Genomic DNA, 26,762 nt, shown 5'->3' with positions numbered 1-26,762 from the left:
GTTACATCAAAGTGTTATTTCACTCAACAAGCAGATAGTAATACAGGTCCTGCACATTTACCAATCTGTGAAAACTCTGAATGCCTGAAATGTTGGGACAAACCAAGAAACATCATCCTAATATCATTGGTTTCACGTCTTACCCTTTCCGGTCACTGAATAGTGGTGTGTCAGATTCATGTAACAGCAATAACGTTTATTAGAAGTAAGTTAACATATTTTCACACTTAGTGCTAAGGTATCACTTGATGCATAAAATATGCCTTGAGTAAATTATATTAGCCATCTGTTAAAACTTTCTTTCAGTTGTGTGAACTGTTTGAGGGGAAGTCCGTGGTGCTGGTTATTATTTTGAATAACCCCACAATACTACACATAGGTAGGACATTGAAAACCAAAGATCTTAACCAGAATTTGTACTCAATATCATTGGATCCTGGTACAACTAAGGGAAGGAACTCAGCGCTGACAACTGCAGTATGTTAGACAAACTGTATCCACATGAGTAAATCATAAAGGTGTCATGCTGCTTTCTTGTATTTTAGATAACTCAATACACATGGGCAGCATGTTGAAAAGCAAAGATATTACCCAGGATCTGGACTCAGTATCAGTGGATCCTGGTACAACTAAGGGAATGAACTCAACACTGGACACTGCACTATGTTCGGCCAGAGGTATCCACAAGAGAAAGTCACAAAAGTGTCATGGTGATTTTAACTTCACTACATGTACACAACACAGGTATTTCACATGATTAATAAGTTGAAATGTTTGAGTGCAAATACCAATACATTTGTTTCAAAGTGAAATTGCATCTTTAGGCCAGGTCAATTTTATTTCTTGTTTTATGGATCCACTGGTCATATATTTTCAAGAATAAGAAAAAATTAATTCTCTCACTCAGAAAATAAAATCCTAATATTTTCACTGGCTAAAAATGTAAACTTACATATACACATCAAAAGTTGCCAAAAGTAAAACACTTTTAGCACTGAAAAGAAATATTATTTTGACTGGTGATTTCATAAAAGAAATTTCCTCCTGCCTTTAGGTTTTCTGAGAACAAGAATCCATAAAACAAGAAATACAATTATTCTGGCCTTAAACATATTTAACAGCTTAAAAGCCTCCGCAAATACTGAAGAATAACTAAAGATTAGATTAACACTACAATGAACATGGACATGGATTGTGTCAACTTCATTGCCTCATTGCCTCATATGCATACCATTTTCATAATAAATAGCTACTATGAGCAATGCTTTTTAAAAAAGTGTAAAGATACAAGGTAATATTTGGGATTAAACTTTATTTGTGATTTCTCACCTGGAGGACTCTCACCTGGAATGTGAATCCACATTTTGCACTTGCAAATAGTCAGACAGCAGATTCAAATCCTGAATGGGAACTGACACCAAACATTCCAGAAATATTACTTTACAAAGAAAATGTAACGTTGAATATAACTAATGTTATGAATATCTACTGTAGTCAGCACAAATGGAAAGAGCAGAAAACTCAACATGAAAGATACAACTAACTGACCTCAGCAGTGATCATAGAAACACAAGCATAAGGACAAGGGTGTGCACTTGTGAAGCAGATACAGAACTCAAAAAAAACCTGTTAACATAAGGTGCAGAACTTATCTCTAAGTGAGTAAGTATGGTTTTACGCTGCTTTTAGAAATATTCCAGCAATATCACGGCAGGGGAAACCAGAAATCCATCATTTATCCATCATTTCCACTGCACACAAAGCAATAAATAGATAAACAAACTTTGTACAAAGTTAAACAATAATCTGTTGAGCATTATTATCTAAGACCTATATAGAAGGTTGGTGCACTATGTTTCTTTGACAAATAACAAATGGACTTGCTCACACACAGGAGTTTTATACCATTTCATTTCAGTAACAACAGTAAGTGAATATTAGACTTATATTACGGCATGTCAAGTGCAAGGAAAGACTTAGCTGACGCTTGTCTCAGATGTTTAACACTAATGTGACAGCATGAGCACAGGGGTGGTAGTGACATCCAAACAAACTAAAAACTGGGCAAGTCAAGGGAGGTAACTGCACATGGGCACAAACTATACAGGGGAAACAACCCTGCTCAGACAAAGACATTGTGACCACTAATTATGAAAGTATGAGTCTCCTGAGACTGCATCAGAATCCATTCTTCAAAGATCTCACAAACATCCAATGTTAAGTACTACAGTGAGAATTCATGAACTGTCTCAGCATTTTCCTATGATGGACAGAAACAGAAAACAAGGAATACAGAACTTGCATTATAATTCTTGTTTTAAATATAACTCTGAAATATTTTATTTTCCACTTTCCAATTTGAAACTTAAGTTGGTTATCTAGTAGAGAAATAAACATACAGTAATAATACAGATTTCTTAACTGACTCCTTCGTTATTTCTTCATTGTCTTAGCATCTTAACACTCGTAATATATGGTCTGTAATCATCTCATTATCGGTGACAAATCCTGAAACTGATTGAGACAATCATAGCTGGGTTTGTGAAAATTACACTGTGTGACAATTACAACATGATCTGTGACAATAAAAGTAAGTTGTGTAACATTTATACCATGGTCAATGATATCCACTGACTATCTATTAGATACACCAGGTACACTTCTATACATTCCATCTGAAAGACTGTAACTGTGTTAAAGATAATAACACCTCATTCCTACAATATTAAACATGGGTGAGTCTGTGCTAAATTGATGATGAATAACTAAATGATTAAATTTGATAAAAAGCACAAATGAGACAATCTAATAAACACTTATCATTTACTATACTTGACAACCTAATCATTGCAAATGAGGTTAATCTCCCTAAAACCTGCTGTTTGAAGCTACTGTCTGTGAAACTGCAGTCCGTCCACTCTTGGCCAACTTGTGCAGTAGTGGCTCACGGCCTGACCCTTATAACACATTGACAGACACGGTGTTTTCTATGTTTGTCCTCAGTCTAAGTAAACTTTCGTTACACTCCACTACTGAGTCTAACAAAACCTTATGGGAGGTCGCGTTAGGTAACCTTTGAGATTGACCAATCAGAACACAGCTTACCAAATCGCGAAAGTGGACATTCACACATACCTTTTGAACATTTTATCTTGAAAAGGTTCGTACCTGAACGATTCCAAATGCTATTCAGCTTACGCTTGCTTCCCGGTGACAGCTTACGTACAACCATGACGACTTTGAGTGAACATTCGCTGAAAATGGTGCTTTGGGCAATATTCAAGGATGTCATATTATGGAAATATTAACTAATGGTAACCAAACAGAAACCCCAAAGCGTATATACTGCAAGTCAAATAATTGTGTTATATGCGGATTTTTGCTTGTGGAGAGATCAGTGTCAGTGGCCTGAATATCTTGAAAGTCCCTCCGATCCCTAAATAGTAGGCATTGTCTGATTGGTTAAATCTGTTTAACCATCTTGCGTTTGATTTGAGTGTCATTGGTTGCTCAAAGGTTATCTGATGCGACCTTCTACTAGGTTTTGTTAGACTCAGTGGTGGAGTGTAACGAAATACACTGAGACTAAGTTTACTTAGACTGTGTTTGTCCTATGTCAACACTTTAATGATGAACAGTCAACAAAGTTTACAGCAGTCACTAGGGTTGTAAACTTGCAGATTGAGTGAGTATAGTTTAGACTTATTTTTAATCAGATCTTTACATCTGACATACCAGATGAGTTGGGTATTATGCTGCTTTTAGCAATATTCCAGCAATACCACAGCTGGGGAACATCAGAAATGGGCTTCACACATCATACCCATATGGGGAATCAGCGTGGCAAGTAAATGTTTAAACTGCTGGGTTACCCCAATGCCCCACATAGAAAACAGTGCTACACTTTGTTGAAACCAAAACTGTATGTCCGTCAGTTTTTAAATCAAGTCATAAAAATTCAAGTTGAGAAGACTGAAGCTAGTTTGTGACTACTCAGGGCCCAGTGATTCAAGAAGCAGAGACTAAGTGCATCAGGAATATGATGCCAGTCCATAAAAGATCTGCCATTCAAGGTCCTAAAGTAAAGTCCTGACGGCATGTCAATCAAGGTTCATGTGTTACAGCAACTGATACGCTTCAGCTGCACTACATGACATGACGACACCTTTCCTGTCACATCCGTCCTATAAGGAACACACCCAGCTCTGCATATGCATAAGCATCATGGACCTGCTAATGTTACATGAATACTTTCATTGAGTGGCTGTTACATTTCATCTTGGAGCATGAGGATGGCTGTTTTGATTATCACTCGATGAATGCGAATGGCACCATGATCATTTTCACTAGGCATGTTCTTTACATTTCTACAGAAACAACATCGGTCATTTCTTGAAAAAGTACAAGGTGTGGGAAGAAGTGAAAATCACAAAGCACCCGCAGATAATCATATATAAAAATTTGAAACAATCTAAAAGGCGTTAAAAGGCTGTAAATCACATTAAAATGCATTTGATTTGAAGGATGGAATTTGTTGCCATGTTTTTGCTCTTCAAAACAGCTGTGAATGAGGGAGCAGTTAGTGAACTTATAAGGAAGCACAACTATATGATGAAGTTTATTATCTACATATTTCTGTCTCAAGACATCACTTAAAAGTATGCATCACCAAACACAGTGATACTTCAACCTTTTCATAACCGAATCCATGCTAGAGAAAGTAGTGGTTGATTTTATGAGCAATGACTCGAGTTCCCAGGATGGAATAATGTCAACACAATAATATAACCTGGCTATCCAAACAAACTGAACTACCTCCTGTGACAAGCGTGAGAGCAGTGAACCATCTAGTATTCGTACAGTATTCATACAGTATCCAACACTGAACACCTTCCAGCAGGACACAGAAATATTCATCCCCACACAGATGAAAGGCCGAGTCTTGTCTTTGTGAGTTTCACACATCCCTCTTCACAGTTGTCTTTCATTCAGTTCAGTATTGATGCATTCCATGTGGGTGGGTGAGTGCATGATTCAGTACTTGAATAAGTGAGTGAGTGAGTGAGGGAGAGAGAGAGAGAGAGCATTCCATTCGGAAACCATTCAAACATTTTTTGTAAACCAAAAAAAATTAGGCCAATAGCAGAATGCTGTCTACTGCTTAGTCGTATTATTCTGCTAGTTGAGGTCACAATTCTTTCTCACAGTATGGGGATTGTTTTTAAGTCATAAGAAGAATGCACCATGAGAACAGACCAATTTAATGTATGAGACGTCAAGAGGAAAGCAACATGAGAATGCACCAAGAGACAAGAGAATGAATCAGAGGAGAGTATCATGACAACAAAAGAATGTGTCAAGAAAATGAAAATGTATCCAGAAAAGGTCCCATGAGAATGCATCATGAATGCATTATGATAATCTGTATGAGGATGCCTTACCAAGTTGAAGATTACACCATGAACAGATGGTGCTAACCACTGTACCTGCAACTAGGTGTATGCACGTATTCATTCATGGATCTGGTCATATACCAACGGATTTGTGGATTCTTTTAAGTGCACAGGGTTGTGTACTGCACACCTGGGGTTGTGACAACACGGAAAGAGTCTGCACACAAAGTTGACTCCAAGGGTTTTACACCTGGTCACAGGTGGGCTCGATCCCGACACCTCAACCTCGCTGGATCATTTGCCTGGCGCTTTAGTCAGCTATGCCACCACACCCCGCAAATTGGGAGAAATCTCTCCCTTTCTTCAAAGTATGAGTTTTGCAGTTAAGTTTTTAATTTTTCCAAATTTAATGTATCCTTAAATTGCATTCGGTGTAGTAATGCAAACCCTCTTTATTGTTTTTGTTATCTGATATTTCTTCAGAGCTACAAGATGACTACTCAGCTACCACACCACCCCTATTTAAGTATTAACATGTACAAATAGATTTTTATTCCAATACTGACATTGTACACAGACTCAGGGTTGAACAATGACCTCTAATGTCTAGACAAGCCCAGCAGGTACTGAAGCACAGGAGTAAGATCTGCCATACAAACATACAGTATGTTCTTGCTATGCATCAACATATGCAGGGGGCATGCTCATAAATCTTTGTATCAATGAATTGAAGGGAGCAACATTGGATGTAGCTAATATGAAGAAAGCTTACATCATGTTGCAGTCACGTAACTTCATTTCACACAGTTTCAAATCAAATCAAACACATGATGCTTGCCACAAGAAAAGTGCACACAACAAGACTTCACAAGAACAGACACAGATCCGTGAAATGTGCATAAGTCAAGTAAATATTTTCCATTTCATTTCCGATTACAAATATGCAGTGATAAAGGTGATAAAAGTAAAAACAATGGTTAGTTCAATTCCATGACAGCAGATAATGGGACATACTTAACAGCATGTAGTGTACTAACCTCATGAAGTCCAATGGGTCCTCATGATAAAAAATAAGTTTTACACCACTTTAACCAACATTCCAGCAATATCACCAGAAATGGGCTTCACATATTGTACCTATATGGGGAATCAAACCCGGGTCTTCAGCATGATGAGCAAACGCTTTCACCAAGAGGCTAGCCAACCGATCCCTAAAACTTAAAGATTTAAGGGGTTCCTAAATGCAACTACTACAGCTACAAATCTCAAGGACACCAAAACCTATCAATAGTTTCTACACAGCCTCCACCTAAACAATAAAAATCTTGGCAAAAAACAGCCACACATCTCTTTCCATTACACACTGCCATAACGATTGTGGTGGTTTGAACTTTGTGATTCAAGTGCCTATATTCCAAGAGTCCAGTTCCAACAGATAAAAATGGAAATGTAATGCTTGTATCAGTGATATCTCAATATGGATGACCAGGTCATCACGGGAAGTTTACAGTCACTCTCCCTGCATTCTTCTATTGCCTCGTCAATGGTGTTTGTTTAAAGACGTCCCACCAAACCGTCGTCACATCGAACTTTCAAACTTGGTCACAACAAGGAATTATGGCACAAATATTAAATCATATCCTTGTTGTCACACTCTGGAATATCTCTGCCACCATGGTGACATTATCCTGAACATCATGCATCATCACCATATGAATCATAATAAGAGCATGGAATTTTGTTTCTAAAAATTTGATAATCATAAAATAAATTATTGCAATTCTAAAATGAATATAAAGGTATTTACATAGCAAAAGAATCATCAATATCTTGTCTGAGAGAACATGTCCAAAATTTGTGATTTAATAACCACAGAAATAGAGAAAGATTTTCTGTTTCTGTGTAATAACAAAGAAGTGAAAATATACGGAAAGTTAAATAATGTTGATGTTAATATCTAATTTAAACTACAACATTAATTGTAAAGAAAGCATCACAGACACATCATCTGGATCATCTTTCGCCCTCATGAGAATGACATTATCGTACAACTTATCACAGACACTATTACCAGTAACCATAGTAACCTCATAGAGGTTCATTTGTTACACCTACTGAAAGTTAATCATCAGGTATTTACAGCCAGCATCATTACTACAACCTGTTACCGTCTACACAGTAGTGAAATGTAAATGAAATCATACAAAGGGTCACATTTTGATTCTGAATGAGTCTTGAGGGCTACACACTTACTTCAGCAACCTCACCATGCTATAGCACTTGAAAACACGATGGATGGTCTTGTTGAGTTGGGAATCAAAGACTCATCCACATCATCCACCCTCATTCATCAGTAATTTTGGCTGGTGACATGGTGTCACATTTGTTGTTTCAGCTATTACATTACATTACAACTAAACATCATCATCATCATCATCATCATCATCATCATCATCATCATCATCACCATCATCATCAGGTCAATACTTTAAGTGCTTGAACACGAATTCAAGGGAGATAACTAAACAATGGCACTAAGAATGTGACCAGTTCATGAAAGGGTTGAACAGAGTTATGTCCCTGGGTTCAGCCAATCATGTTGTTGCTGGGATGACTATTCAGTCCAGCCTATAGTGAAGAAAACAGAAACAGGAAGTGTGCCAATGTCATGCAGTGGATTCTGGGAACGTGTCGAGACTTCCCTGGTGTATTGGTGTCATACGCTTAAAGCCTTCATCTTCATCTGGCTCAGTAACATCCAACAGCATGCGTGGCTCTTCCAGCAACTGATAATAATAAACAAACAACAACTAGCATTTTTTCTGATGAAATCCTTCAACTGCTACTCGAAATATAATCATGAAAATTACAAGAATACCATTTCATCAATGAGGTATATCACAGTAATGACAGAAATTACTTTCCAGGAAATAGCCATGGAAAAAACTTTTGATCACATGACCTGGACAAAACCCCACAAACATGACACATAGTAATATTTTTTCCCTGTATTTCTGACTGCTTTTGTTTTGTATCTCGGGCAAATATATGATATATTATTACCTTTGAAATGTCCAGCTCATCAAACAGCTCTTGTATGAAGCGCCGAGGGGCCAGTCGGAAGGAGTATGTTGCTAGTAGATGACTCACCTCAGAGTAAAAACACATGTCACAGAAGGCTTTGGGGAACTTCTGTTTCAGGCTGAAAAATAAACTCAGTAAATAACTCAATAAAAACTCAGTAACATAGACTCTGGGAAAGGTGGCGGTGACACGACACTCATCTTCTGCCTCGTGGATTCTGGGTTATGTTAGTCATTTAAGCCCCACTCAGAAATGAAGAGTGCCATGTGACTGTTGCCACTGAAATAATCATATCTGGACTAGACAATCCAGTGACTCAAAACACATGAACAGCAATCCAAGCTGTTAAGATGACAAACAATGGAACATGTCACTAACTAACACATCAGTTTGGTCAACTTCTACAATAAGCACGAACAGATCTTGACCAGTTCAACAAGATCCTAACAAAGGTGTTCTGGACCTGTTCCTTACCTGAGGAGCCCCTGCTCCGTGCCCTTTGCCCCCACTGAACTGCCAAGGTTGATGACCAGTCTCATGATTTCCTTCCGAATCAGATTGCGTCCTTTAGGGCTTTCCTCACTGAGTTTCTTGGAGGCTGAAAATCCATAAAGGTCTATACAGACTCACAAGTCAAGCCATATGATTAAAAAATGGATACACTTTACACTTCAATCGGTGTTAAACATACACCTGCATTACATGCATTTCACTTTTAATATGAGTTACAGTTTGATCTCTGTTACACATTGCATTACACTTTGATCTGAATTACACGTCCATCTGTCATATACTTTGATCTGTATTACTCTTTGATATGCATTAAACTTTGACCTGTTACGCTTTCATCTGTAATACACTTCGATCTGCATTACACTTTCATCTGTAATACACTTCGATCTGCATTACACTTTCATCTGTAATACACTTCGATCTGCATTACACTTTCATCTGTAATACACTTTGATCTGCATTACACTTTCATCTGTAATACACTTCGATCTGCATTACACTCTGATCTGCATTACACTTTGATCTGTAATACACTTCGATCTGCATTACACTTTCATCTGTAATACACTTCGATCTGCATTACACTTTCATCTGTAATACACTTCGATCTGCATTGCACTTTCATCTGTAATACACTTCGATCTGCATTACACTTTCATCTGTAATACACTTCGATCTGCATTACACTTTCATCTGCATTACGCTTTGATCTTCCTTAAACTTTGATCTGAGAAATCCTGGATACTATACAGTGCAGATTCTGGCTATTCATACCACTTGGCATTATTTGTACAAGTTGAAAGGTATAAAATGAATTCTACATGATAAATATGCAATTAATATGCAAACAATTTCACTAAAAGATCAATACTGAAAGTGTAAAGTGACATAAGACAAAAACAGCATCAGACAGAAAGTATTGCTGACCTGAGTCTGTGCTGTTTGTGCTAGTGACACTACCAGGAGTTGTTGAAGAGGCATCATTGATACTCTCCACTCTTGGTCGTCCTGTCTTGAGCCCATGTGAGCTCTGACCATTAGCCAGATCCACCTTCTGTTCAGTAACCCCATCTATTGATGGGATATCTGAAGATCAAGGTTCACAGTTTAGTTACACAACTTCCCAGGCTATTATAGGGTTTTATGGGTTTATCAGGACTACAGGACTTATCATTATCAGGAATACAGGATAACATATCAGTTTCTATGACTCTACTGACAGGATACCTGAAAGTCAAGACAAAACAATTTTACATTTCACTGTGTGTCTACAGACCGGATATCAATGTCATGGATACAGTAATTCACAGCATTCTTAAAATTGTCTGGATAATAAAATTCAGGGGAAATAAATCAAAACATCAAATCTATAATCCTTTGAAGGACAGAAAATATGGAATAATAGGACAAGACTGTGACCACTTATCACCAAACTTACCATCATGAGATAGAGCATCATGGGACATTGACTTGTGGGACCCTTGGGCAACACAGACAATACAGACGTCAGCAGAATGCTCCAAATCAACATCTGGTTTAAGAGGTGGTACACTGTACGTCAGCTTGCGCTCTGAAACACAATATAATCCAATATATGTCCTGTATGAGATATGATTGATTCCAGTTCAATATATTAACTAAATACATTATAAACTGATATCACAAAAATAATGGCCCATTAACAGTTATTGTTGAAAAAGAAACACTTGTATCTTGAACATTATGATGATATTTTTCCTGAACGTAACTGTGAGACCTAAACTGTCCAAAATGGAATGACTTTCCTTGACAATAATGGTGAGACTTGCTCTGTTCTCTGGAAATGATGGGGAGTCTTACACAGCTTTAGCAAGATTCCAGCAATATCATGGCGAAGGGACACCAGAAATGGGCTTCACAAATTGTAACCATGTGGGGAATCAAACATGGGTCTTCGGCATGACACGCTAACGCTTTAACCGCTCGGCTACCCCACTGCCCTCCCTGTCCATGTGATTGAGACCTACCTTGTTCCCTGTCCATGACATAGCTGTCTCTGCGATGCAGTGATACATTGGAACGTTGGTCCTCTCCCTCAATAACCTGCCATCAAACAAGACCATTTTGTAACTTGTAGCATATACTCCCTAACAATAACATATTAACCTTGATGTTAGTATATATTTCCTGCAAATGATATGTGTGATTACACTTTCTCAAAGAAGTACAGATTCTAGTACTTTTGGAGGTTCCAGTCAGTTGCCTTTCTCAGATGATAATTGCAGCCTTACAAATATGAACACTGAATAATGATGGACACTGAAAATCATCCCTTCCCTTTAACAAAACATTGTTCTAGAATAAGACAGCAGATTGGCAGATACAGATCAAACTTTCTCTTCGTGACCAGGGCCTGTTCCTCAAGTCGATCGTAGCGCTACGACAGTTCCATGTGTGTATGTTAAAGTATGAGAATTACAACTGTCATAGCACTACGATTGCTTTGAGGAACGTGGCCAAGGAGCAAAACTTTGCAAAATATGATCACAAAGCTATATCATACAAATCTTACAGGAAGAAAAGGTTTCCCATAATCATTCCAAGTTGTAGATGCCAGAGAGTACCTTGACAGCAACTCACCTCAAACAACATGTAATTATCTACGATTATGGCAAGTTGCAGATGCCAGAGAGTACCTTGACAGCAACTCACCTCAAACACCATGTAATTATCTACGATTATCGCAAGTTGTAGATGTCTGAGAGTACCTCGACAACAACTCACCTCAAACACCATATAAATATCCACAGGCAGACACAGCCCCACAAAGTTTGATGTGGAGGTATGGGGCTGGATGATGGCCTTGTTGAGAGTGTTATATGGACTAGACTGCTGGCCATCGTAGTCAGGCAGTGAGGCACTGCTGATGTTCCGTCGTATACTGCTGCAAGTAGCATAGTAGTTGAACAGAACTAGTGAGTTCAGTCTTACACAGCTCTCAGCAATCTTCCAGCAACATCACAATTGCAATATCATTGCAAATGGGCCTCACAAGTAGTATGAACAGAATGACAAAGAAGAGTAAATGATTCTTTAAGTAACAGTCTTTCATCCAGTTCAATAAATTAAAAAGGACACTTCTCCATGTGCATATAAACTACTCTTCCTAACACTTTTGTTTGACAATGGTATGAGAATCTATACTATAACACTGCATTATCATATAATAACGAAGCTATCATTCATAAAGTATCAAATCTTTCTAATACTTAACGCATATTTTGACAAAGCAAAAACATAGGTTACTGAAAAACACACTGCAAAACACAGCAAATCTACAACTTGGCACACCCAATTAGACTGAAATCTCACGTAACAGCATTTTACATCAGACATGTCACAGAAAATGTAAACTTACCTGAGCCAGATATTGCTGTCGACACTGCTATCAGACTCAGTGCTGTACGTTCTGTTTATCAAGCCATCACCAAAAGCTGGAACACCAGGACCTGGATCAGAGTCACCTTCAGAGCTGAGAGTCCTTTTCCGTTTGATTATCCGCAAGGTGGCATACCCAACAGCATCTCTGTGACTTGTGAATGTGGAGGGATCAGTGGAATGGCTTGCTGGGTAGATACCGAGGGCGGGAGCGGCAGAACGTCGTCGCAGACTAGGAACTCGAGTCAACTTCGCTAGTCGACGTTGAACAGATGAAGGGTGGACTGGTTCTTTTGGGTCAGGCTGACCTGCTACTTGACTTGATGCTATTGTATTGAGAGAAGACGTACTTGCAATCGGACTTAGTGAAGTGAGCCCAAGGCCGCCAGCCAGGGCTCCTGAGTCACATGAGCTAACTCCACTTGTTGTGGAGTCTGTGTTAAAACTACTAGTCCGACTTTTACTTTTGTGGGAGCTCTCACTACTACTGCGGTCATCCCGGAGTATATTTGACCCCCCTATTTTGAAAACAATTTCTTTCTCTTTCACCTTCTCATCACAGTTTTCGGGCAGGCCCGGATCACTTGCTGTTTCCAGCCTCTCCGAGGTGGTCGTTGCTGTAAGTAACTTATCACCCATAACAGCTTTCTCCTTGAAAGTCTCACTAAATGTCTCTATCACTGATGAGTTCATGGACAAACTATTTGCTTTCACATACACATCACCATCATCACTTGCTGCTCGAACACGTACCATTGGGTGAGGCTGTCCATTCGCAAGCGCTCTCACAGGCATGCTTTGATATCTACTAAAGTCCCCCGATTCAAGAGGCAAAGTTCGGCTCTTGGGTATACTCCCAAGTGAATGTCCATTTGAATTGGTACCATTAAGTTTCTCCAGGCTTGTTGGAATGTTTGTCACCGACTGAGTGTCTGACTTATCACATGTGAAAGACTGATCGGATATATCTCCTTTTCCCTCTTCTTGAATGAAAGACAACTGCGTGTTAGTGGACATCTGACCGCGGTCCACTTCTGGCTTGAAAGCACTAAGTAGACTCACATTGCTTACACTGCCGGCTCCACCTAGAGTCAAGGGGAAATAACCCTGTTCCAGCGTCACTGGCCATTTGTCGCCTCGGACAAAACACAGTGATTCCCAGCCATATTGGGCCAGAATTTCTGTACCCTTCCTTGTGCAAGCAAATAGCCCCAGTACATAGAATGCAGTCCTGAAACAAATACTTCCTATCATTTAAAACTGTAACTACTATGTTTTGTATATGGAGGCATTGTTTTCATGAGGTGCAGTGTTGTCAAAGCCTACGTCCAAAACCCTGGAAGTGGTGATGCTAAAATCAGTCAACTTAGGTCAAGCTTAACTGGTGGTAATACTGCCTGATGAACTGACAACTGGACGCACTACAGAAGCTTTTAACAAAGGTCATCTTTTAACACATCTAAAGTTTAGTGATCACTACTTGCCCACGGACTGAGAATACTCCACACTCCTCGGCCAGTCGGATGATCTCAGGGATAACGTTTTCCTCATCTAGCCAGGACACCCCATCCGCCGATGTTCCCACATGGCCCTGTGAGTCAGGGACAGAGACAGGAATAAGACTGTTACTGAGCAGGTCACATGGAGAGAATCAAATTCAGGTTTCAATTAATACACGGGTGCATAAAGCATCATGAGGTTACAGAGAGAGTTGTATAAGAAGGTCCAAGTTAAAGGAGAGAGCCACACAGCCATAAGGCAGGAGACACTACTAAGTTAGAGAGAGAGTTGTATAATAAGGTCCAAGTTAAAGGAGAGAGTCACACAGCCATAAGGCAGGAGAGAGTACTAAATTAGAGAGAGAGTTGTATAATAAGGTCCACATTAAAGGAGAGAGAGTCACACAGCTATAAGGCAGGAGACACTACTAAGTTAGATAGAGCGGTGTATAATAAGGTCCAGGTTAAAGGAGAGAGAGTCACACAGCCATAAGGCAGGAGACGCTGCTCAGTTAGAGCAGGTATCTGCGAATGGCTATAAACACCCCCCAGCTGTAAAACAGGTAGCATAACAATGTATGACATGGATATACAACTTCTTTATTATTTACAACACAAACACATGGAAAGCTTCACGAATCTGCATGTCATGCTTGCGTAGGGTACATGCTAATCTTCTCTGTACAGTTCCAATTTTAGTATATACACTGCATTTTCGATGAAAAGAAGAGGAAGAAAACACTGTCCAAGGAAAACTTACCACTGCCCAAAGAGCAATCTTCAGCTTGAGGACGTCATGGTCGTTGAGGAGCTCAAGGCTGTGAATATGCTGGATGTATTCCTTCACACATTCCTGCATCACGAACACAAAGACATATAATGGCTGCTGTCTTCCTATCACCTTTTGGCTGTTTGCATTTTCTGAATGAGCCTTGACCATACTCCATAATGGAGTGGAGGCTCAGCACATTATTAATAGCCTTAACTAGTACGATTTAAAGTGTCACCGGCAGTGTCTGCAATACTTTAATTTGCCAGATGGCCATCAGCGCCTGCTGCAGCCTGCAGGCATTAAAATCTACAGGTCTTGAATGAAATCTGCTGGCCCATTTAGTTAAAGTCATACCAATACAAATATCACAGACCTTGGAAGTAAGCTCAAATTCACAAAAATCAACTGGTGTCCCCAATTTAGACTGTCACCAGATTTGAAGACATTGGGTACAACAGTTCACGAGATATCATATTAACAAGAATCGGGACATACGGACGGACGTATGCACGGATGGATGTACAGCCGAGGCTGAATACATAATCCCCTGTAACACATTGTAGCTGGGGACAATTACACATGTGACAAAAACATATATCCAATGATGACTGACCTCTTTCCTCAGCAGGTCAAGGCCTTCTTCATGCTGACAAAGCTGGCCATACAGGTGGACAGGAAGGAACACATCTTTCTTGGGACGTCTGCAAGTCAGTCAGTTACTCAGTGTAAGTAAGTCAGCATGGTTTTACGCCACTTTTAGCAATATCCCAGCAATGTCATGGCAGGGGACACCAGAAAAATGTATCACACACTGTAACCATGATGGGAATCGAACCTGGATCTTCAGCATAACAAGTGAACACTTTAGCCACTAGGCTACCCAATCGCCCTACTGAGTGTAACTTTGAATTGCAGTATCATTACTTCTTGAACATGGTGGCATGGAAATGATAAAATTACTGATGTACAGAAATGACATACAATACAACACAATATGACAAAAGCTAAAACCAAATCTCATCTCCTGGATTATGAATGTATCAGAAGAGAAAAGCATAAAGTAGTTCAAGTTGAGGATATTTCCTTAAACAGGCTGAGTGACTATCCATCCCAGCAACTTTCCACAATATCCTATAAATATCACAAAGGGAATCCCCCACCCGGAAGCTTAAAGCACTAGTTTTGCATCAAACCAAGTCTCCGACCTGACAAACTATGGTTCCAACTCCAAAGCTACTCTATCCTATTCTTCTACTGTGTGTGGTGTACTCACTTTTGTATTGACCGCCGAGTGAACTGTCCCTGGTACGTCTTCTCGTATGTAGTCAGCGCCTCATTCAGCTGCTCCTCAACAATCTTCACATACCGCAGGTTGTACGTCTGGCATAAATAAAAGTCTAATTGTTTGGGAACATCAGTCTCAGAAAGGAAGTTTGAGATGAATGGGTGGGTAATTATCATGTTTTAAAAACTAACTGCTACACATTTTTGAAGGGTTTAAAAGAGAAACTGGAGTGCACGTTTGTGAAAAGTGCATATTGGTTCTACTGTGTTTTTTACTTCATAAATAATAACACACACTGAAATCAAATTATATGAAAAAATTCAGCACACTTGTTTTATAATAAAATCAACAATTCAGTGAATAATGCAACATAAGACCCACCCATATTATTTTCAACCAGTCATAAAAAGAGTCATCAGAAGATGACTAATCTTCCTGGCCCCCAAATATTTGAAAGAACAAATGATCTGACAGTAACTTCTAAGTCGATTTGACTTTTTTTGTAGACTAAGTCCAAATCCATGGAAATTATGAAAACTATAAATGCCAAAAATCTGCAAATAGCAAAAGACACTACTTAGGGATCTGCATCACATAACTGCCAAGTTTTGCTGAAAGATATTGAGAGGTTTACAAGCTATGCTCTGGAAATGAAGGTCACCCCTCCTTTTTGAGACTTAGTCCAAACCATTTCCATGGAAACCAAGAAAAATGAGAAAAATGAAAAATCTGTAAATAGGAAAAGGCAGCAATTTAGGTTCTGTTTGATAGATCTGCCAATTTTTTGTTGAAAAATACTGAACGTTTTTTGACATGTGGTATGGAAACAAAATGATCACAGATGGACAGAATAATGGACTAGTTGTCAACTATATCTCCCCAGCATGTAAGAGGGTTGGGCCTAATATAGGGTGAGCTTACAGGACCAAAGAGATTTTTCTAGACAGGAACTTTGGACAAATGGCAAAAATTACAGACTGAGATACCTGTACCCACCTTCTCCCATCTCTGTAATTCATTGGTGACAAAGTTGGCATCCATTAAGGCCTTGAAGCCTTTATGTGTGGAGAGGAAACGACACAGAACCATCACACCACGATGGCCGAGGTGGAGAAATGTGGGACGCAACTTCACTAAGGAGTCAAGGTTAACCTGGAATAGATCACATGGTCAAATACAGCAGAACCGCCCAATGTGATTCATTTGACCTCTTTCACAGAATCACATAAACACAGTTAATAATGTTTTGGTTCAACTATATTTCATCTGCATGTCAAAAACCATTCTGGGCCAGTGGTTCTGTTTCTAGGTTCCACTTCTATCTTGTGAATAAAGCCTCGATGAAAATAAAAAAAAACTGTTGAAGTTTTTTATCACACTGAAGGAACATGCCTCACCTGAATATCACAGGCTTCATCAAGGATGTTTATTGCTGCCATAGCAACAGCTTGACACTGGTCATACAACTGACTGATGAGAAGTTCAATGCCCCATGAGCTGAATCCTGCCACACCTGTCCTCAACAACACCCGTAGCAGCTTCGTAGCATACACTCTAGCAGCCTTGAAATACAGGAACACAATCTGGTTAAACCAGGCCTTTGTGTTCTGATTGAAAGGTCACACAGACATGAACCAAAACGGGACATTCTCTGATCTTTATTTAGCAAGCAACAACTAAGACAGATTCAAAGTAAGTATATGTCGTAGTGAAAAACATTGTGGGAAATATCATCACATCTAAGTGACAGATCACTCTGAGACATAATCAAACATCAAAATGACAGATTAATAGGAAAGAATGATTAAACCACTGGACAGTCAAAAGTCACTGGTAAAACATGCTGCGATCTATAGACACAGTGCATGATTGGTATCACTGCTTACCTCTACAGAAGACGTGAGAGCTTTAGACAGGATGGTCCTTGCAGTGCCATCCCGGGAGTAGTTGAGACTTGAGATGGTCAGCTTGATGTACAGCTCCTGTGTTGGTGGACTGACCACTTCCAGCAAACTGTCAGAGGAAAACATGAAACACTTACAAAACTAGGCACTGAATGACTTAGTAAATGTTGCCTCAGAAGTCAGTGACGTTACATTATATATAAGTAATTGAGTTTGGACCAGGCAAAACTAGTGGTTGATCTCATGAGAAAAATACCCCTGATGTATGATGTCAAAAGGTCATGTCATGATCGATCAACACTTCTCAGTATGCTCTTACAAAAAGCATATGCAGTTACAATGTATGATGTCAAAAGGTCATGTCATGATCAATCAACACTTCACAGTATGCTCTTACAAAAAGCATATGCAGTTACAGTTATGGTGCTATGGATATCAACTTAAGCTTCAAACTATAGCAACAGTCAAAAGAAGATGGAATCAATCAATCTTCAGTGAAACGACAGCCACTAAATGCCACTCTAAAAAGATACAAGCGATATTACTCCTATCTCGAAGTGCTTCTTTCGAGCAATCACAAAGACACACATTAAGATGACCCATTCCATTCACCGTTTATTACCAGCATAGATTGATGGGACCCAGTTTTAAACCAGAGTTCTCATGGAGATCAGTATGAGCATGAGTGGGTTTGAAGCTACTTCTAGCAATATTCCAGTAATATCACAGCACGGGACACCAGAGTTGAACCCGTTTGGGGGCATGACAAGCAAACACCTTAATCACTAGACTAACCCAACCCCCAATCACTATGAACAAGGCAACATGCATACACTTACTTCTGATAGACCCCCGACTTCTCCAGATACCTGTCCCCCCTGGGTGTGAGGGAGAAGCGACCCACAAACAGGAAGTAATACTGACTCAGGGTAGAGTGAATACTGCTCAGGGAGAGGACGGCTTCAGGCGCTGAGTGTTGTGTGGACAGCTGCAACAAAGTAGATGACAACATTTAAAGTCCATTTGAGTCAAAATCTCCCCAGTGATTTGCACTCCAACTAAAATACAAATAATCGTAAATGACTCAAACTAATGCCAAAGTTCACAGGAAAAGCACACCAACTCCTGAGAATTTTGTTATAATTCTGTCAACAAAATATAAAGTTGTTTAACAAACCATCATTATTTGTATTTGATACTGCAAGATTTGTGGCACAGGTGTAGCAACAGCTCAGGTAACATCCAGTTAAGCGAGAGACACGGGCAAATTTGTCATGTGACAGTTTATCCTTCTGATCGAGCGATTGATTCATCTCACAGAATGAAGTTTTACTCTACAACGTCTACAACTTTTTCCAAGCCTGAAGCTCAAAGAGGTTTTGACTGAAATGGACTGCACAGAGATCACATGTATCACAGTCCTTAGCTCCAGTGAGAGCAACTGTGCAGTGGTATAGGTAGGTGTCCTTAGCACTAAAAGACATTCCAAAATGATACTGCATTTGAGCCAGGTTATTTTGTCCATTTCCAAGTTCCAGTTGCTATATGTTGGTTCAGTAATTTTCAGGAAATTCCCCTCCCTCCCTCTCTCTCTCTCTCTCTCTCTCTCTCTCTCTCTCTCTCTCTCTCAACTCACCTCACCAAGACACTGGGCAATGTCAACTAGCCAGTCCATTATGTGTTTCTGTGCTTCATCCTGAAACAAGGTAAGAATAGTACACTTAAACAAAAATATCCGAAACAGGTTGCGGCCATCTTAATATTATTACTAACAATCAAGCAAATTAAAATTTAGGACACTTTAGATATTGTCATTAAACAGAATAAAAAACAACTTTACATTATCATATGAATATTTTCCCCAACCAATCCATAATCAGTGAATGTGAAAATTTTAATATAAATTGTATATTTATATACTTATTATATCTCATGATACGCACTTCTATCTCTTGATTCGACACTGAGTGGAACCATGTAAACTTTTTTGTCTCTCTCTTGTCCATCTGCCTAAACACTCCATACTACCCTTATTATAAGATAGCTTCCCAAATCATGCAAAGCATGCAAAATGCTTTAACAACTACCCACGTGACTATCTTTGAATCATCATTCTCTTGCTTGAAGCCACCGAGATATCCATTTAGGAGATCTGCACAGCAGGAAGGAAGGGCGTGAATCCATCACGTGAGATAGTATATATAAATATACAATTTATATCAAAATTTTCAAATTTTTAAACTTAAACTTATCCTATCCCATGGCTGGACGGCAGGAAGGTAGATACCCTGTGCCTTGACAGTACAACAGTATAACTGTGTAGACTAGAAACAGCCATAGAAATTGATGCACTAAAGAGTCCTGTTACTCCTGTGATTGTGACGGGTTCTCCAGAGCCCTTTGGCTTACTAAGCACAACGACTCCCTTCGAGATAGGTGCTCCTGAGCAAAGTGGTGTTTGGCTGCAACGTCCGAAGAGACAAGAAGAATGCCACTTCACCAAGATTTTCAAGATACGCCCATAAATTAAAGTAATAGACAATAATCAGGCCAGCCCCTGCTTCAAGAAGACCCCGAAAGACACAGACCAGAAGCAGGTGAAAGAACAGTACTTAGAAAACTCCAATTTTTATGTCCAGTTCCGGAGCAAACTGAGCCTTACTCCTTTGCATAAGCCTGATCATAGGATGTGCCCAGCAACTTGGAGTCAGAACACAGTGAAATCCACCGGAATTCGGGAAAGGCACACTTCACTGACTAAACTGCTTAAAATGTACAGGTCATGAAATGTGAATTGTCAAACCCTTCCACATCGTGATACAGAATCATGCTCCAAATTCATCCAACTAGAGTGGTAGTATCTCCATATCTGAGTACAACACTAAGTAAAGCAATTATAACACATGAACAAAGAAAACAAAAGGCAGACAAACAGTTCAGACTAATATTCTAGAAAGTACAAGGAGATAAATGGCCGCAAGGAACCATCTCCTATCTGCGTTAATGGGCCGTAGATAGCTGCTGTACAAGGACAAGAGGACCAAACTGGTGCCGGCCTTGAACATCTTTGACCAAGAGGTTGTGCAGGTAGTGGGTAGAGAAAACCATCTCTGATTGCCAGAAGCATCACTCCATAATGGGACAACGGGAACAGTTGTTGTGGATAGCCATTGTGGATGTCATTGCCTGAGTCTCGTGAGGACTGGAAGCTGTTGGAGCCAGCAAAGGTATAAGCCCGTAGGATGGTAGCTCTCATCGAAAAAGATAATGTGCTATGAGACATTTCCGCTTTGGATGTAGAAGAAAGCGAAACGAAAAGGTTTTTGCAAAGATGGCAGCAATCTTATAAACCAGCCATATATATCTTCAATGCCCTAACTGAGCAAAGCTGCAGGTCTTCCTTATCATGCGGCCCAAGGATCATGGCCAAAGTGAAGGTGCGCTTAGGTTGTCCTGGCAACTGGTTCATGGCAATGAAGTTCCAAAGGGGACCAAAGAAAACCTTGCCATGCTTCTTCCATTCAAACTTGACTTTATTAACGTCTAAGGCATGAAGTTCAGATATCCTAGCAGCTGTAGCCAATGCCACTAGGGAAAAAAATCTTGAAGGAAATCTGCTCAAAATCCTGATCTTGTGGTTCGTAATCCGCTGAAGTCAGAAGATGCAGCACCACAGATAAATCCCAAGCTAGAGGTCTAAACTGTTTGGACTGGTCAGCCAACTTGAAAGGCCTAAGCAAGTACTGAAGCTCAAGAACCATTGAAATTTTGGAGCCAGTGGTTGTAGTCAAAACAGTTGATTGCGGCAAGGTAGGTGGCCAAAGTGGAACTCTTGAGTTTTTTAGATGACCGCAAATGTTGAAGGAATTCAGTGACATCTTGAGGTGAAGTAGACATGGGCGAAATACCTATCGTCATAAAGTGAAAGAGTGGAAGTCTGGTGAGCAGACGTGCACTTGTGCCATACATACAGAGACATGGTTTGCAGGGATGTGCGTTGACGATCTGAGTAAGGGTGTAGAAGTATCTTGTCCCGAAAAGTAAGTCAGACCCGGATTTGGTCTGCAATCTGTGCGAGGTCCACACACCAACTTCTGGCTGCCCAAAAGCAGCTCAATCTGTTTGGTCGCTCTAAGCTTCTTCATTACTTTGGGTAAATGCACCGGAGGGGAAAATTGCCAGATTCCAAGCCAGATGGTGAGGTATTGGCTATACAAACTTTGGAAGCTGATGATTGAACCATGTGGCAAAAAGGTCGACTTGGGACCATGATAGCGGCAAGATCTGATCTTGAAATATCTGTGGGTTTTTCTGCCACTCAGCGGGAGATGGCCAATTGGTGCAAGACAATGCTTCAGCAATGATGTTCCTGACTCTGGGAATGTGTCTGGCTCGGGTCTATCAGATGGAAGAAGTGGAATGCCATCTGAAGAAGTTTCGCCGATCCTGCCGACCCTATATTGTTGATATACCATACAACTGTTGAGTTGTTTGTCTGAATCAACAGGGATGATCCTCGAAGGTCCGAAGACCAATGATGAATAGTGAGCAGGACTACTAAGAACTCAGGCTCACTGATGCCAAACCCGCATTCTACGGAAGATCATAGCACGGCCAAAAACACAACTGATCTGGATGTTTAGCAGAGTATTAGTAAGTCGTTGATAGCCATCTCAGAAGTGAAGCAGATCTAGTAGATCTACCCTGCTAACAAATCTACAAAAATAATCAGAGGTTGCTCCACATGACTAGGTCGTGTCTGTACTGGGAAAACATGACTGTAAGATCAAACAGAACTTGAGGAAGAGCCAGTAGAAAAGTGCTGTTTTGGTGAATGGTGCACCTCTGGTGAATGATTCCTCTTAGAAAAAAAACTGTGGTTAGGTGAATGGGATAAGTTTGGCAAATGAGTCAGTTTTGTTGAGTCTGGTGTAATAAGTGACTCCAGTTCAACAAACCATGATGATATGCGGTATGGACAAAACCATGCTGTGTCAAACTGAAATTTCCTGTACTAGTAGGTTTGGTGAAACAGACGTAGTAGGTGGCTGAGTATCAGAAACGACACTCCTTTTTGTAGAAAGGGACTCCGTCGTTGAACCAGTTAAACGTCGTTGAGGTGAGGGAGATAGATTCTTTTCACAGCTGACTGAATGTTGAGAATGAGACCAACTACTTGTTTAGCCGAAATATCCTGCAGTAATGGAGGATTAGAAACCACCACAACCCGGGATGAAGTAGAACACGACGGAAGCAGGCGATGAGTGTGGTGAGAGTCCAGCAAACTGCATAAATCTTCAGAAAGATAGAAGTCTGCTTGCATAAACTTTTCATCATTCAACTGAGCAGATAACATTGGACGTTTAAATTTTCCTTTCTCGCTGGGACTAGGACCTTCAACCGATGCAGAATGACGACACAGATCAGCAAACCGATGTGCACAAGACTTCCCATGGATACCACATTCTTCTAAGGTAAGGTGTTTACTCTTCCCACATGGAGATCCCCATTTGCACTGACCCATGCAATCAACCCACAATGTATGTGGATCATTAGCGAAAAAGACCAAGTTGCAACAAGAAAATTTCTCCCTCTTCTGCTCAACATCCACACGTGTGTGACAAGAAATAAAATGATGATTCAAAGATAGTCATGTGGGTAGTTGGTGAAGCGTGTTGCAAGCTTAGCATGAGTTGGGAAGCTGTCTTATAATGTAGTATGGAGTGTTGGGCAGATGGACAAGACAGGCCTAGAGAGAAAAAAGTTTTTACCCTTCCACTCAGTGTTAAATCAAGAGATAGAAGAGAATACTGTGAGACTGGGTAAGTTTAAAAATTTGGTTTTACGTACTCTTTCAGACCACCTTCGAACATAAGAATTACCCTTTGTTCAAATCCCATCCCATCCCATCCCAGCTCTGGAAGCCAATAATGATCACCATGTAAGAGACTTGAGAAGAAATATTTTCATCTGACTTATTTTGAGATCATTCTATGCCTTAATGGTGCATATTTTAGTGCTGGTCAACAACATATAAGTGAAGAAGTGAGTGTGTGAGCAAGTTTATTTTTATGCCTTGAGTCTGGAGAAGACAAACCAGTGATCAATGACATGAACATCAATCAGCGTAATTGGAAACTGATGCCATGTTTCAAGCAAGTCAACGAGTCATGACAAGCATGGGTTACTGAAGGCCAATATTCTAAATTTTCATGGGTTCACATTAAAAACTACATGAACTGGGGTATTGTGCAAAATTATGGCTCTGACAAAAGGAGAGTAATAAACTGATTGACACTGATTGGATGTCATGATCAACAGTTTGAAAGGCAGCACCTAAAACCAATTGACCAATGTTTGACAAATTTCAATTTCAGCACTGTCCACCTTTCTTCACAGGTTGTAACATTTCCACGTGAAGAGGCAAGAAAGACATCATGGAAACTCACTCACCTGATTTGACTTAATGAGGAAGTCTATGAGATGGCATCCAATATCACATAGCTTACGAGCATTTTCATTGGTTAATTCCATCCGAGAGAACAGATCATTGGTTGGTTTGTAGAAAAACACAAGACGTTTGACAAATCTGCAACACAACATGCAGCAAGTGAAGGATTGTGAAAAACTCACAGCAGAAAATACTTGTAAAACATTCAACATAGGATGAATTTTAGTTTACTTTTACACTGAACTCAGCAATATTCCAGCTATATGTAGTTTGTAGGTAGTCGAATCTACGCCAGAAAATCCTGTGATCAACAGCATGAGCATAGATCTACACAACTGGAATGGATGACGTGTCAACCAAATCAAGGAGCCTAACCACCCCATCCTGTCAGTGACCTGTTATGACAAGCATATGTTACTTAAGATCAATACTAACCCACATCTTCATGGGTCAGGATGATGTGCATATGATGAAACAAATCAACATACCTGATATGATTTTGATCATCTAATTTCCGCAACTTATCATCTGGCCACTGAAAGATGGGTAGAAACACAACACTAAAATATCTGATTGTACCTTTCATACATATATAAACAAAACTAATGGACTACTGTAGTCCTAAAGCTGTAATTATAGTAGATACTAAAGAATACCTTGGTTTGATGTGTCTCAATAATGAGAAAGAGGTGGTAGGAATATCAGTGGTACTTTCCTCTTGATACTCCAGCTGTATCAACAGGTCCATGTATACAGACTACTGCCCTTTGTGAGTGAGTGAGTGAGTGAGTGAGTGAGTGAGTGAGTGAGTGAGTGAGTGAGTGAGTGAGTGAGTGAGTGAGTGAGTGAGTGAGTGAGTGAGTGAGTGAGTAATATCACAACAGGGAACACCAGAAATGGACCTCAAACATTGTACCCATATTGGGGATCAAACCCTGGTCTTCTGAGTGACAAGTGAATGCTTTCAGGCTACCCCTTCACCCAGGACCACAATAGAAATGCATACTAGTACATCTTGAACACTCAGAACACATGATAAGTTTATGTCAATATGGACAGACAATCACTGAGTTGGATAATGAGTGAGTGAGTTTGGTTATAAGCCCCATGCTATATGGCGGCGGTCTGTAAATAATCGAGTCTGGACCAGACAATCCAGTGATCAACAGCAAGAGCATCAATCTGCACAAATGGTAACCAATGACATGTGTCAACCAAGTCAGCAAGTCTGACCACCCGATCCCATTAGTTGCCACTTACGACAAGCACAGTCGCCTTTTATGGCAAGCATGGGTTGCTGAAGGCCTAGTCTACCTCGGACCTTCACAAGTTGGGTTGGATAATGAACAAGAATGTCTTCAGTAATTATCAATGAGATATGAAATACCAGTCATACCAAAATTGGCATCATGCTGACATTATTGTGACAATGAAGATAATGGCTGAAGGGAGCAAACTGACCTTTAGCAGAGCACATATAAGATCCCAGTCCCAGTTGGTGTTCTCCTTGGTGATGAGAACCTGAGAATCCTTCACTGCTTGAGACAGCAGATCCTCAGACAGGTACTGTAATATAGATCTCAGGTAGAATTCAAAAGAAAGCAAATCAACTGTTTTCCTGAAGTATATCCTGATGATTATACAATCAGATAACGTAGTGTGTCATGTGCTCACATTTACCATGAGATAGGGCATGTCAAAATAGTGAAAACAATGGAAAATATTCGAAACAGAAACTAATATCACATATATGCTTTCTTACAGGGATCTAAAAACAGAGTTGTAAGTCTACCTTGGTGAAGTACTTCTCTGCTAGTTTGTCCCGTCGTAGATGCCAGTGCCGTCCTATATATTCAGCAAACTTTCCAGCATGCTGCAGGAGCTGATCTAGATAGAGACTGCACGGAACTGCCCCCCGTTTCTTCATGGCATGGAAGTGACTTAGATAGGTGACAGCTAGACTAGCCTGACTGAAATGATGATAACGAGAAGATAATTAAATCTGACTTCACAATGAGTAAGTGACTTGGTTAGAGGTCTCTTTGAACAGTATTTCAACATTCTCAGAGTATATCAGCTTAATTCTGGGATTCCAACTCATGATTCTGGCATTTATTTGGTGTTTGCTATCAAATTCTGTAGTCTGCAATATTCCAGGTGTCTGATGCCAGTCTGGAAAACAAAGTCTGGACTACAAAATTCAACCCACTTTAAACAGTATTTCAGTCGTATCACATGACACCTTCATTCCTGGATTCAAACCCATGACGATAGGATTCCTAGCACTGAGTGTTTGTTTGTTTGTTAATGCCACATCCAGATACTACAGCCATATGAGAACATTTGGAAAACCCAGTGACAACCCACTGACAGACATAAACAGATGCACCACTGCCTGATGACTTAAGTCAATAGTGCTATTTAACAGTGTTAGCATATTCACC

The 26,762-nt window shown here is 39.9% G+C and overlaps 1 protein-coding gene and 1 non-coding gene across 2 annotated transcripts in view; both read right to left on the bottom strand.

The window, feature by feature from the left end:
• Nucleotides 1-7,551: 7,551 nt before the first annotated feature.
• Nucleotides 7,552-26,762, bottom strand: part of LOC137290622 (rapamycin-insensitive companion of mTOR-like) — a 39,389-nt gene continuing 20,178 nt past the window's right edge. The window contains exons 15-35 of the mRNA XM_067821685.1: nucleotides 26,111-26,288; nucleotides 25,780-25,884; nucleotides 24,807-24,853; nucleotides 24,321-24,456; nucleotides 19,504-19,563; nucleotides 18,707-18,855; nucleotides 17,850-17,976; nucleotides 17,361-17,525; nucleotides 16,960-17,115; nucleotides 15,952-16,058; nucleotides 15,292-15,379; nucleotides 14,667-14,759; nucleotides 13,892-13,998; nucleotides 12,388-13,638; nucleotides 11,754-11,913; nucleotides 10,997-11,072; nucleotides 10,429-10,560; nucleotides 9,918-10,076; nucleotides 8,952-9,075; nucleotides 8,457-8,595; nucleotides 7,552-8,179 (exon numbers count right to left, since the gene is read on the bottom strand). Of these exons, the coding sequence (XP_067677786.1) occupies nucleotides 8,060-8,179; nucleotides 8,457-8,595; nucleotides 8,952-9,075; nucleotides 9,918-10,076; nucleotides 10,429-10,560; nucleotides 10,997-11,072; nucleotides 11,754-11,913; nucleotides 12,388-13,638; nucleotides 13,892-13,998; nucleotides 14,667-14,759; nucleotides 15,292-15,379; nucleotides 15,952-16,058; nucleotides 16,960-17,115; nucleotides 17,361-17,525; nucleotides 17,850-17,976; nucleotides 18,707-18,855; nucleotides 19,504-19,563; nucleotides 24,321-24,456; nucleotides 24,807-24,853; nucleotides 25,780-25,884; nucleotides 26,111-26,288 (3,679 nt within the window). The 3' untranslated portion in view covers nucleotides 7,552-8,059. The remainder of the gene's footprint in view (nucleotides 8,180-8,456; nucleotides 8,596-8,951; nucleotides 9,076-9,917; nucleotides 10,077-10,428; nucleotides 10,561-10,996; nucleotides 11,073-11,753; nucleotides 11,914-12,387; nucleotides 13,639-13,891; nucleotides 13,999-14,666; nucleotides 14,760-15,291; nucleotides 15,380-15,951; nucleotides 16,059-16,959; nucleotides 17,116-17,360; nucleotides 17,526-17,849; nucleotides 17,977-18,706; nucleotides 18,856-19,503; nucleotides 19,564-24,320; nucleotides 24,457-24,806; nucleotides 24,854-25,779; nucleotides 25,885-26,110; nucleotides 26,289-26,762) is intronic.
• LOC137292390 (U6 spliceosomal RNA) lies at nucleotides 14,523-14,628 on the bottom strand. The gene has a single exon (XR_010957438.1). It is a non-coding gene; the product is annotated as a U6 spliceosomal RNA (small nuclear RNA).

Source organism: Haliotis asinina, chromosome 7 (assembly GCF_037392515.1).
Source record: "Haliotis asinina isolate JCU_RB_2024 chromosome 7, JCU_Hal_asi_v2, whole genome shotgun sequence".
Lineage (NCBI taxonomy): Eukaryota > Metazoa > Mollusca > Gastropoda > Lepetellida > Haliotidae > Haliotis > Haliotis asinina.
This window is presented reverse-complemented; position numbering and strand designations above follow the sequence as displayed.